Here is a 14,224-nt window from a genome sequence, read left to right as displayed (position 1 = left end):
CAGCTGTGTAGCTGCCCCGTGAGAAGTTTGTTTGGTCTCAGTGCCTTATAACGACTCTTGGTGGAAGGGAATACCTGCAGTGGTGAAATCTCAGATTCCTAAAGAACTCCAGTTGAAGAATAATAATTATAAATACAACTTTCAGGCACAGTCTCTGAAGGATTTGAAAATGAACCAGGAAAAAATGGTATTGATGGGGTTTTTTGGCCATTAAAATGACTGAAAGACCATTGGCATAGCCTTCACCAAATCTGAGAACCTCCCAATATGTCAGAACAACAACTCCCAGGATTTACCTTTTCTTGTTGTTCCTCTCTCCCGCTTCTGTACTGTTCTCCCTCTTTACTACCTAAATGGATAGTGGTGAGGAGCAGCCATGATAGATGTGGCATTGTAAATAGACCCTTTTATAAATTCTACTAGGACGTGTGTTTGTAAAATCATAATCTTAGGTCTAGAGAGGACCTTAGGGGCCATCGAGTCCAACCTCCTCATTTTATAGGTGAGTAAATTGAGGCTCAGAGAAGTTAATAAGGCCCTTACCTAGGATCACACTGCTGCTTCATTGTCTGAAGCAGGATTTGAATTCAGGTCGTCCTGACTCACAAGTCCAGTACTCTCTCAACTGTTCCACCTAGCTGCCTTTATTTACCATTCATTATGAATAGACTTGGGAAAATAAAGTATGTACACTGAAGAATCCCCAGATATTATTCTAAACCTCACTTTAGAGCCTGGGAAGTAGAACTACTAAACCAGATATTTTAGTGTGTAAAGGGACCACCTACAAAATATCTGATTTGCCTTAAATTTATTGTGCCACTATTTAGGAATATATTGAAAAAATGTGATTCTGTGGCTGCACATATTAGTCTTTCTTGGGCCTTGCATAGCACTCTCTTAGGTTCCTGTTGATTTATTCTATGCTATGGTTATTAGATTTCTCTGTATTTTGAAACACTCTAAAAGTGAGATACTCTAGATTGATTGTAAACTCCAGAAGGGCAGGCTCTGTCTAATTTCATTTTTGCATTTCTTTCAGTACCTAGCACAGTGTTCTGCATGTACCGAGTGCTTAATAAATGGTTGTTGAAGGAATGGATTTGCCTAGTGTCTTATGATCACCAATGTGGTCCAGCTAGAGTCCTTTACAACTAGTCAAAAATCATGTTTCTTTCCTTTAGTTTACAGGAAATGGACCATGTGAAATGAATAGCATTCAGAAAAGTGACCACGAAAAGAATCTGGAACACAGCAAAAAACGGTCTAGGCCTCTGCTCCTTCGTCCTGTCACGGGCCCAGCCAAGGTAACTATCCACAATAAAGAAGGCAGATTAGACCCAGCTGAGGGGTTAGCTTAAGGAAACAAGTCAGTGCTGTGACCATCTATTCCTAATTTTTTTTAGAAAGGATTTATTGGGTGATAATGTTAAGGTGTAAGTTTTGAGATTTAAGTTCTTCTTTCTTGGAAATGAGTTGCTAAGTAGAAGCAGTGTGGTGTAGGTGAAGGAATATAGAAATTAGTAAATGGATTTGCTTTGTGAAAGTGGGCATATCCCTTAACTGTTTTTCTCTTCTAGCTTTGATGCTTTGGGTCCTAAGGCTCTCCTGGCTCTGACATCCTGTGTCCTAGCAGGGATCTCCTCAGTTACTGATGTGACTGAGTACTGTGTTCTAAAGCCTTCCCAGCCATGACAGTTTCTGTTGTAAAATTCCTTCCAGCCCTGACATTTTCTACTAGGTCTACCTCTGCCATGAATTACTTGTGTGCCCTTAATTCAGCCTCTCTGTGCCTCATTATCTTTGTTTCTCGTACCTGATGGTTAATAGCTCCTCTGTCATTCTTACAGTAATTGTGAAGATTAAATAAAATAATGGGCTTAAGGGTACTGTGAAAAATTACCCATCAGTCCTTGCAGGACTTTATTCTCTCCACTAGGAAATCTTCAGGCGAAGAGCATAGTAGTTCCTCATCATAAAAAAGTTGAGAAGCATTTTGAGAGTTCACGTATCAGGATTATTTTATTGCAATCTCTACAACCCAACTGAGGGTCCTGAAGGTAACAGAGTAGGCTCTGAGCAGGCCAAAGTGATGCCTTACAATCCCTGCATGAGAGCTCATGCTTTACTTATGTCGGAACCCCTCAGGCCTTTAGAAGGCTTAGTGGGCAGATGAATCATTTATGAAGTAGTACCTCTGTGCCACCCACTGTGCTAAGTGCTGGGGATGCAAACAGAAATGCAAAACCGTCCCTGCTGTGAAGGAACTCCCACTCTAGTTGGGGGAGACAGCACATGCAGGGACAGAGTTTCAGCTGCAAGTCATATGGAGAGGCTTCCTGGTCCTAAGGCTCTAGGGGCAAATCAGATGGTGACACATGTTTTCTAATGCCATTTTCCTTGATAAAACTACCTCTCTTTCTGACGTTGAACCATTTGTCCAGGTCGGGATTTCATTGGGGAGAACTTTCTTTATTAGAGTCTTAATAGATGAGTCACTGTGTCAGTGTTGAAAAAAACAAAAACTGTCAAGTAAACCTGAAGCTCCCAAAGTGTTGGGGCAAGCTGTCCATAGACCTCAATAACTGTGGAGATTGCTTTGTCAGTTCTAAGTGTCATGGAACCTGAGAGTTGGAAGGACTCTCCTAAGTACTCTAGATCAACACACTCTTGACCATGACCTCCAGGGAGAGAGGTGACCCCCAGCTTATTCTTTTAGACAGCTCCTGTTGTAAGGCTTTGCTTTTCTCTAGCCTAAATCTGCCTCTCTGAAACTTCCACCCACTCTTCCTGGTTGTGCCCTCCAGGTCAAACAGAACCAAAACATGTCTAATTCTTCTTCTAAGCTACAGCCTTTCCAGTACTTGAAGACAGCTGCCAGGGGTTCTTCATTCCCCCAAGTTTTCAGAAGAGAGAAGCTAAATATTTCCAATTGCTTCTTCCTGTCCTTATACAGTATGATCTTGAACCCATTTCACTCCAGCTCATCAGTCGCCACCCTAAACTTTGAGGCCCAGAATGGAACAGAATACTGTGGCTGTGTTCTGACCAGGGCAATGGGACCATTGTCTTTTTACTCCTGGATATTCCTCTCACTGCAATCTGAGATCTCATTTGCACAAGATCTCTGAGCCTGGACGGGCGTTGTATTGATCAGTTTTTTAAAATATTTCACATTTGGTCATCTTGACAATTTCATAAATCATTCTTCTAGTTGTGTTCGTTTTACTCTGCATCAGTTCTTAAAGACTTCTCATTTTGCTCCAGTCTGCCCGTTGTGTCATTCTTTATTGGCACATTAATTCTTCATTACATTCACATACCATAATTAATTCAGCACTTCCCTAATTCCATAAATTTTTTTGAATTTTCATTCAGTGTCTTAAGAAGAATTTAGTGAGCTTAAAAATTTGGATCCTTCCATGCCATGCTGTATAAGTGAGGCATTAATTGTGCTTATGTGATAGAGATTTCTAAGCTGTTGTGATTGAGAGTCATTGTGGACTGTTAGTAAAGAAGTTAGCTCAGTGTGTGGCTGAGGCTGAAATTGATGACTGGTTTCCATTAAGAATGGCATTAGACATTGTCCTACTCAGATACAGCTATATTCTGGTCACTATGCCTCAAGAAAATCAGGGCAGCTGGCAATGGTTCTTTCTAGAAGAGAACCTAACATGGTTAACAGTGATAGTGGAGCCAGAGGGCCTAGTTTCAAATCCTGACTCTGGCACTTACTGTCTTTGTGACCTCGAGTACATCACTTAGTCTGTCTAGACCCCTCTTGTTCAGTGCAAAGTGTGGGGGGTTGAGTTAATAGGCTTCTAAAGTCCTTTTCTACTCTTAGGTCCTTAGTAGAACAGACTATATAAAAAGATAGAACCTGACTAATTGGGGAAGAGATGCTCAGTGTTGGTGTATACCTGTGATTTAACAAAACGTAGCATGGACAGAATGTTCAAGAATGATCCTAATGATCCAGGACTAGATCCTGGAGTACTAGATCTCTTTCAGCAGAACAGGAAAAACATGAATTTGGGACCTAGAAAGAAAAGGCCTTTTAAGTATAACCTGGCCCACAGCACCTCTTCCAAGGAAATTACTGGGCTGAAAAGATCATGAGTCTGATTCTATGTCTCATATTTTCTTTTTGTTTGGAACATAATTCATTTCACCCCATGTCTTTAGTGCCTGCCCTGGGCCAGATCCTGTGCTAATCACTGGGCTACAAAAACAGCTCAGACACTGGTCTAGGTCGGGGAGGGCAGATAACGGGGAGGTGTGTGGGTGGGGTGCCACAAGGAAGGAACCTGAGAAGGGAGGGGTGATTGGGGGTGGAATGGAAATGCTCAGTGGAGGTGCCCCAGAGTCGGTGTTCATGCCTCCAGTGAGCTTTTATTGAGTGCTTGGTGCATGCAGACTGCTTTAACAGTACTGAACTTTTCATAACAGAAGAAAATGAAATTGCGAGGGACCAAAGATCTGTCTGTCGCAGCTGTGGGAAAATATGGAACTTTGCAAGAATTCTCTTTCTTTGACAAGGTCAGTAATTTGATCCCTTCTGTTGAGGAGCTGTGGGTTCTGGTCCACAGTTCTGCATTCCTTTCCTTTCTCTTTCTAACAGTTCATTGTTCTGTTGATTCAGAGCACTGATTTGGAATTGGGGAGAAGAAAAAGCAGGGTTTCTGGCAAGCACTTTGGAAAAAATCCTTGGGAAGACTTTTGCTGCTACATTGACTTTAAGCTTAGTTTCCATGGGAAACCCAGATTGGTCAGCTACTGTTCTTTTTGGTGATTAATGGTTTGTGGCAATTCACTAGAACCCTGCTCTGAAGCTCTGACAGGCTCCCCAAGGTGGGAAGACTTTAGTTCTAGGGTTTGGGTTTTTTTTTTAATGTTTTATTGATGCTTTACACCACAGTCATTTCAGGCTGGGAAGATCATGAGCACTGGCCTGTGCTTCTTTTGTCTAAGGAACAACTTAACGTAGCTTGCAGAGACTCACAGAGCAGCTGAGGATAAATTTTTTTTGGCCACACCCACACTGACAAATGGCAGCTCCTTAAAAATATGGAAGTTTATGGTAAGTGATTCAGGCTCCTAGCTCTTAGTCATACTTCCTGGTTTTCAAAACCAGTCACACCTTCCTGCTGGACTTCCTAGTGTGTTGCTCATTTAGGTTATCTGTCAGGCAAATTATCCTCCTTCCCCCCATCAGAAGGGATCCATAAAAGATACAGAGCTGGAATTTTGAGTGTCTCTGTGTCCATTAGTACCACAGTATCATTACATGATATTGAAAATATATAGCATTGGCTTGGGTTGTTAGGATCCAGTAATAGGTAGTTCATGTGCTCTTCTAGGATTTTGAGCAGTGTGGTGTAATAGAGTTTTGGGTATGGAATCAAGAGACTGACTTGGGTTTCTGGATTTGAATTCTGGTGCTGATACTCTTTAGCTTTGTAATTATAGTCAAATCACTTGTAATTATAGTCAGATCCTTGCTGACCCTCCATTTCCTTATCTCTAAAATGGGGATAATAATACCTCTCCTACTTATTGCCTCATGAGGTTATGGGGAAAGTGGCATAAAAATGTGAGAAATAGTTACTCTTTTTCTGGGTTTTAATTATTTACTTTAAAACATACTTTCAATGATTTACAAGCAGAATAATATCTGGACTGGGATTGAAAGTCTTACAAATGACAGAGATCTTCAGCATAGAGCTTTCTAACATCCTTTATTCTTTCTTCCTCAGGTACGCAGGGTACTAAAAAGCCAAGAAGTCTATGAAAATTTCCTCCGCTGCATTGCTCTCTTCAATCAGGAGTTGGTGTCGGGCTCAGAGCTCCTACAACTGGTCACTCCTTTCTTAGGGTGAGCTAATGCCTTAACCAGTGATTTGTGTGATTTAAAAAAAAAAACCTATCTCAAGTCATGAATAGGAATGACATTTAAATAGGCCCCAAAATGTTTGCAAAGCAGTTTACGCACTTTATTTTACGGGAATCTCCCAATAACCCTGTGAGGATAGGTATCACCACCCCCATTTTACAGAGGAGGATGCTGAAACTCAGATGTGTGAACTGACTTACCCAAGGTTACACTGCTAGTGTCATAGGTAAGATCTGAACCCTGATCTCTCCGACTGGTCCAGCACCCTGTCCTCTGTGTCTTAAGCTTCATTACTTGCCCAGTGTGTTCTAAGTCAGAATGTGAACTTTTCTAGTTGCTCTGAGATTATCAGTAGAAACATTTAAACCTTAAGTCCCCATATTTCCTAGATGGTAGTTAGTCTACACCTCTTCTAAGTGTGAGTTGACTCTTCAGTGCCGTGAGCAAGAGTGCGGCTGAGGATTGTTGCACTTAGGATTACAAGTGTATCTTTGTAATGCTGTAATAGACCCTGACTGCCAGTATTACATTTGAGCTGATGTGCCCTTCACCCCAGCAGTGAAGCATCAGAGTAAGACTTTCACGAAGGGATAAAGAGCATTCCTCCTTTTCACTATTATGAGTAATACTCAGGTTGGGAATATTTTTGATGATGGCATAAAGTGCTGGTCCTGGTTCCAATTCTGCCTCTGACACTGATCACTGCGTGACCCTGGGCAAGTCATTACACCTCAGTACCTTAGGCACTTAGGGTACTTAGGCACTGGGACTTGTTTCCCAAGGCAGAGGCATCTTGCAGTCTTCACTGGGGGACTGAAATCACACATCTGCATTTTCAAGCACTATTTTTGATGGTGTTACTCAGTTATTATGCTACTACTACTAATTTGTCTGCCAGCACTATTTTGGTATTTTAAAAAGACTTTTTAAAAGATTTCATAGTTCTCAGCACTTCTTCCCCTAGCACATATGGCCATCCCATCCATACTTTAGTATACAGTGTTTGTGAGTGTTGGTGGCTATGAGTAGCAGATGTGTTGGCCTTTTGGGGATGTGCCTCTCCACACTGAGCTTGAGCAAGGCAGATCTGAGGTAACAGCCTCTACATACTCGAAGCCCTTCTTGTTTTGATAGGGCATGTCTGAGTTTACACTTATTTGGCCTACCCTGCAATTGTTGAGGAGGGAGGGATAGGGACCTTCATGGCACAATTGAGCCTCAGTTAGACTAGTGAAGAATTAGTAATCATATAAGAATGTGTCTTTTAAATTACTGTCTTTTATTATTGACCATAACCTATAAACCCAGTGGTAAGGCTAGTGGACCATAGCCATAAGCCTAGTGGTAAGGCTTATTTGGGAAAGAGTGGACTTGAGGAAAACAGGATGGGGTTAAACAAATAAGCTAGGAGCCTCTGCTCTGTCCATCTTGAAGGCTTATGTAAAAGGAAGACCACCACCTGGTGCAATTTATGGAAACAAATTTTACGTAGAAGAGTTTAGGTCCAACTTTGAAAATCTTATTCCCCAAACATGGACACACATACCTTTTTTTTAACTTATAACATTTTATGCTGATACAAAAGCCACTTCTCAGCATTTGTTCAAAAAGTATTTATTAAATACCTACTGTGTGCCAGAATCTTGGAATCAAAAGATAGAAGAAAACCATTCATTGCTCTCAAGTTGCTGATTATTTTGGGGGAACAGTGTGAATGCAACAACAACCAAAAAACCCCCCAGAATATACACCAAGTAGTGTTGGAGGAAGGCACTCTCAGCTGGGGAGGGCACTCTCATCAGGAGAAGCCCTACTGAAGGAAGTTATGAGCTCTCTAAATGGAGGTGAGGAGGAGGAGCACACAGTATAGAGGAGGATCCAATGCAGAGGCCTGGAATTCCACGTTAGTGACAGGGAACAGCAGGTAGGTGAGTCTAGCTGCTGTGTAGAGTTTGTGAAATAGAAGAAAATTCAGTAAGTCTGAAAACTGTAGACTAGGGCTGGATCATGAAGGTGCTTAAGAGCAATTGGTATTGATCCTGGAGACAGAGGGGAGCCACTAGAGCTTCTTGATCAGGGGAGTGACACACATATTCAGACCCATGGTTTAGAAATATCAATTTGGTAACTGTGTGGAAGCATGGAAGTTTCTAGCCTTTTATTGCAAATACCTAACTTTTCAACATAAACCCTGCCTAAGTTTTCATTCATATGTGATTGAAAAGTCCTTTAATTCCAAATGAGGAAGAAATTTTTGACAAAGATCATAGGGTCATATATCTAGACCCAAAAGGGACTTTGGGAGCCATCTAGTCCAATCCCTTATTTTACAGATGGGGAAACTAAGGCCCAGGGTGGTTGAGTGATTTGCTCAAGGTCATAAGAAAGTTATTGCATCATTTTCAAAATAAATACATTTGATTGAAAAGCCGGTTACATACTGCATTTTTTCCCAAAATAAAGGCATTTAATTAAAAAGATCACAAAGCAAATGACAGAAAAATATCTCCTCATAAAAGCACATGATCTCACAAATTCCCTTTCCACTAGTTGGAAAGGGAAGAATTATAGCCTCTTAATTCATGCATCTCAACTAGAACATCTCTCTGCCCCTAAAATTACCACTTGGTATTTCCTTACAAAGCTGCTGGTGTCATCCACTTGCCTGCTTTCTCCACAAGCTGCTGATGTCCTTTGTATACATTGCATTGTGAACCTATGACTCTGTGGGTCATCTTTTAATTGGTTCAGTATCATGAAAGACAAAAGTCTGTGGATTTCTGGATCATGTGACTACTAAGATGGAAGACTAGACATTTTCTCCAATCCCTATGACATCTTAAACTTCTCTAAAATAGTAGTTATGTGCAAGGAGTAAAGCAGCTTTAGCTGTCTCCACAATATAGGACACCAAGGAACCCAAAGAAGTAAAAACTGGATCACCTAACCACAGAGAAGCCCAATAATCCCTAACCCATAATGCCTTTACCTCTCCCACCCCCAGTCCACCATGCGGTAGTAGCAGGATTGCACGAGCCAACCCATTGGCTCTCAACAGAAACCAATTCTGCAACCCAATAGAGAACTCTTGGAGATCCAAAAAGCAGAAAATTGCTTCTGTTGTGACAGCAGTGTGCATTGAGGCAGCACTGTGCAATAGAACTCAGCTCAACAGCCTAGGGAACATAGTGAACTGGGGCAGAGCATGTGTCACTGAATGACCCTCCACTAAACCTGAAGGAGAGAGCTCAGCATCCGGCTGGGGGCAGGTCTGTTCCCCCTGAAAGTCACTCGGGGCAAAGGTGGGCTGGTGAACTATGAATTTCTCAGAGAGAAAGCTGAGATAACTGAGAAGTCCAGCTTGCAGGGAAACCACAAGGAGTGAGAAAGTCAGGAATAGAAGACTGTAAGAAAATAAAAAGACTGAAATTACTGAAGCTGTCAAGAGAAAGAAAACTCAATTAATGGAAAATAACCCAATACCTGATGAGATAGAGGGCCTTGTGGATTTCCAAGAGAACATGGAACTACAGGAGGATGTTCCTGAAGGGTTTAAAAGAAAAAATAAGACTTGTGAAAGCAAAATTTATAGTCTGCACAGCAAAAGTAACTGGCAGAAGAGATAAACATGTATTTACTATGCCATTTCACCAAAGAAAAGAGAGAATAACTGATTGTGAATGGAAATACATGGAAGTGAAGGACAATTTGGAGAGCGGAAGTAAAAAGCAATTGCATTAAAATGAAACACAATTCCAATACAAGCAAAATGTGGTGATCTCAAAGACAGGATGTGTAAAGACAACCTAAAGGTTATAGGTTTACCAGAAGAACCCAAGTCAAAAAACCTGAAAAACATGTGTGAAAACTGCCCAGAACTTTTGAACACAGAAAGCAAAGTGCCAATGAAAAGAATCCATGGAACATCTCCATAAATAAACCAAATCCCGAAAACTTGAAGACATGGTTAAATTCAACAATTTGACTGAAAAACAGCAAATTATACAAGCAACCAGGAGAAAGACCCTGAAATATGTAGGAAAGGAAATTTGAATTACCTAAGTCTTTTTGGCATCCACCAGAAACCATAGGAGGAAATGGACTAATATGTTCTAAAGCACAAAGGAGCTCAAGATGCAAAATAAGGTGACCTACCCTGTAAATCTGAGCATAACCAATAATGAAGAGAGGTAGATGCTCAGGAAAGAGGTGTTCAAAACATTTCTAGAAAGAAAACCAGACCTGAAGAAATTACTTGCTTTTCAAACATCCCAGACAACGGAAATACAAGAAACAAATATAGCAACCAAGGATGACAATACCAGATTTACAACAGGGAGATAATTAAGAGATTTCATTCTAAATACATATGAGGAGACAAGGATGAAAACAAAAAGTAAATAGTGATGCTGGAGAAACAAGCCTAAAACATTATAGAGTAAACCTCATAACTCCACACCTATAGTTGAATAGATTTTTTTTGTGAGGTGAAATTACAGGATATGAGGGTGCATAAAAGGGGGGAAGGGAAGAAAAGCATATAGGGGAATATGTGATATACCATAAACAAGTCAGAAGTTAACAATGAAGGGAAAATAACTCTTGTATTCCCTTGGGAAGAAGAGAGCCTACAAGAGAAGAGGGGAAAAGGAAGAGGGGAGGGATTGAAAAAGGACAAAAGAAATGGAGAAATCTTGAATTTAGTAGTGGGAGGGAGCAGCATTAGTGAATGTTCCCATGGTAGGAGAGAGCTATTCTGTAAAGGGCGATTAGGACCTTTCAGTGGGTATCATCTACAGGGATCTGAAGCTTGGACCATTCATCTGGCATCAGGAGAAGGAGAATCAGCTGCTGTGGGCAGCTGACACCTAGAAGAGTGGCAAGAGCTATAGATGGAAGGATTTTTCAAGGCAAATGTGAAAAAAAAGGTCATGAGAAAGGCTGAAGTCAGTAATGAACCACACAGTCTAGGATGTAGGGCAGTTTTTACCATGGGGTAGCATCTGCTCTGTCACCTTTAGGAATTGGTATTTCTAAGAGTGGTGAGGCACAACTGAAAAAAAAGGAGCCTGGGGGCAAGACCTACAGGTAACAATATGGAACTTAAAAGAGGGACCCCCCCAAAGAGGTACCAAAGAAGCTTTAATTCCATAAGATATACAGAGAATAAAGAAGGAATAAATAAGTAAGAGGGCCGTGAATCAAAGAATTAAAGGCTAACATAGATAGACAAGATAAATAAAGAAGAAAATGAGGGAAAAGAAATCCTTTCTAGGAAAAGGCATAGAAAAATAACTTGTAAGAACTTAAATCAAAGGGGAGAAGAAGGGGAATTTTACTTGACTGAGAGGAAAAGGAGGAAGAATTAAATAAAATAAAAGCAAGCAAGAAAAAAAAAAATAAAACCAGGGAGGGGATAAGTGGGAGTGGGGAAAGCTTGAGGATATTGTGAAAAGAATGAGAACAGGATTGCTGTAAAGGAGATTAATGAGATGTAGTACTGTGTTGAGAGAGAGAAAAGTCCCAATGGGGAGGGGCGGGGTTAAAGACAAATGGAGGAAAATATATAATTAGCTCATAACTTAGAATGTGAATGGATTAAAGAGTCTGAAGAAATGAAAAAGTGACAGATTGGATAAGAAAATAAAACCTCACAATCTGTTTCTTAAAATAAACACATTTTTTGGAAAGGACAAAATCAAAATGAGGGATTAGAAAAAATTTTTTATTATGCATGAGATGAATCCACAAAAAGCAGGATTTGTAATCATGGTATCAAAGCAAAAACAAATATTCAGAACATAAAAAGTAATAAATAAGAAAACTACCTTATACTGAAATGAGCCATATACAAAAAACCAATATTAGTATTAAACTTAAGTGCTCCAAATATTTTAACATCTAAATTCATGGAGGAAAAATTAACTGAACTCCAAGAAGACATAGTAATACAGTAGTGGCAGGAGATTTTCATGTCCTTAGTTTTCTGTAACAGAAAAAAAAAATAGATGGGAAAATACAGAACCGAACAAATTAGTGGAGAAAATAGAGCCAGAAAACTTACGGCGATGTCTGTGTATAATCCATATATCTCAGCACCACATGAAACTTTTGCAAACATTGATCATTAGGGCACAGAGATACTGCAAACAGATGTTAAGAAGGCAGAAATAGTAAATCTGTCCTTTACAGACTAACACAATAAAAATAGTTTAAGGATCACAAACAAAAGACAGAGACCCAAATGGAAACAATGAAATCCTGAAGGGTGGGTCAAAGAACAAATCATAGAAACAGTAATTATACATGATAGTGATGCAACAATACCAACAATTTCTGGAATGCAGCTAAATTAGTTATCTAAAGAAGAATCATATACCATAAACATACATTAACAAAATGGACAAAGAATTAACCGCACATGCATTTTTAAAATTTAGAAAAGCAACAATAAGCTTAAAATACAAAAGAGACGATATTAAAAATTAGAGGAGAAATGGATAAACTGGAAACAAAAATATCCCATAGAAGTGATAAAATTAAACGCTGGTTTTTTTAAAAAGACTAACAAAAGTGATAAATCTTTAGCCAATCTGATTAAAGAGGACAAAATCAAATCAAAGTAGTAAACGGTGTAATTTCAAGAATAATCAGAACATGTTATACACAGTTGTATACTAAGAAAACTGAGAACACAAAAGAAACAAATATATTCAGAATTATGAAATACCCAGACTAACAAAAACTAAATGGAAGTCTTAGAACAAATCTGGTCCTAATGGATTCACAGGAAAATTCTATCACACTTTAAAAAGCAGTTAACATTAATACCACACAAATTACTCTCAAAAATTGATAAAGAAAGTACCCTGCCAGACTTCTTTTATGAAACAAAAATAGTCCTAAAAGCTCAACCAGGGAGAGCGCCAAATGAGAACTGTGGACCACGGTACTCTTGAAATGCAGTGATACTGGCCACCTTGTTATTCTCTTTGAATTAGACATTCCATCTCTGGACTGAGAATTTTTACTGGCTGTTCCTGCTGCCTGCAGTTTACTCCCTCCTCATCTCTGCTTTCTCATTTCTCTGGCTACTTTCAAGTCTCAGCTAAAATGCTCTTTTTTTCTGGAAGCCTTTCCCAGTATACCTTAATGCCATGCCATCCTCCTGTTGATTATCTCCATTTACTTTGCATATATCTTGTTTGTACATAGTTATTTACATTTCATTTATGAGACTAAGTTCTTTTAGTGCAGGGACTATCTTTGACATTTCTGTGTAACTCCATTGCATAGCACAGTGCCTGGAGTGACTGGCCAATGCCATTAATGGATATTGCTTCAAAAATTTTAAATGAAATTATATTTTTGCCATTTATGCAAGAAATCATTCATTATGACCAAGTTGGATTTATACTAGGAATGCAAGGGTGTTTTAACATTAGGAAAACAATCTAGACAAACATATTAAAAATAAAAACATCCAAAACCACATGATTATCTCAACAGAAAAGGAACAAAGCCTTTACAACTCATTTATGCTAAGAATCCTATGAAATATAGGCAAAGAGGGACATATAAAAAATATTAAGTATTTAAAACCAAAAGCAAGCATCATATGCAATGGAGATATGCTAGAATCTTTCCCAATAAAGACAGAAATAAAGCACATTCCCTACTGTTATTTAATGTAGTTCTGAAAATGCCAGCAATAGCAAGAAGACAAGAGAAGAACCTTAAAGACACAAAGATAGGTAAAGACATAAAATTTTCCCTATTTGCTGATAACACGTTGGTTTAGTTAGAAAATCCTAGGGAATTGGCAAAGACAGAAATTGAGACAATAGAGAAAAATTGCACACTAGAAGCCCTCAAAAATCAACAGCATCAATATGTAATAACAAAATCCAAGAGACAGTAAATGGGAAATCTCATGCCAAATAACTACAAACTGCATAAAGTATCTGGAGATGCATCTATCAAAGCACATAAGACATTTAGAATGACTTAAACAGCTGGAGGAATATTCAGTGCTCCTGATTTTGCCATGGCAGTATAACAAAAATGAGAAGACCACTAAAGTTTACATTTACATTTTTAATACTACATCAAATTGTCAAAAGGACGCTTTACAGAACTTAATTAAAAAATTCATTTGGAAGAATAAAAGATCTAAACTAATAAAGGAAATAATGAAAAGAAGTCGAGGAAGGGGAATAGTACTTCCAGATGTCAAACTATCTTATAAAGCAGCAATTATCCAAACCACTTGGTATTAATTAAAAAATAGAGAGCTAGACCAGTGAAACAGATTAGAAAAAAGATAGTCAA

At 39.2% G+C, this 14,224-nt stretch overlaps 1 protein-coding gene across 1 annotated transcript in view; it reads left to right on the top strand.

The window, feature by feature from the left end:
* SIN3B (SIN3 transcription regulator family member B) overlaps positions 1–14,224 on the top strand; it is a 65,181-nt gene that overhangs the window by 28,226 nt on the left and 22,731 nt on the right. The window contains exons 6-8 of the mRNA XM_036736586.1: positions 1,185–1,307; positions 4,450–4,539; positions 5,757–5,875. Of these exons, the coding sequence (XP_036592481.1) occupies positions 1,185–1,307; positions 4,450–4,539; positions 5,757–5,875 (332 nt within the window). The remainder of the gene's footprint in view (positions 1–1,184; positions 1,308–4,449; positions 4,540–5,756; positions 5,876–14,224) is intronic.

This window comes from Trichosurus vulpecula, chromosome 1, assembly GCF_011100635.1.
Source record: "Trichosurus vulpecula isolate mTriVul1 chromosome 1, mTriVul1.pri, whole genome shotgun sequence".
NCBI classification, from domain to species: domain Eukaryota; kingdom Metazoa; phylum Chordata; class Mammalia; order Diprotodontia; family Phalangeridae; genus Trichosurus; species Trichosurus vulpecula.
The sequence above is the reverse complement of the archived record's forward strand: the minus strand, read 5'-3'. Positions and strand labels throughout refer to the sequence as shown.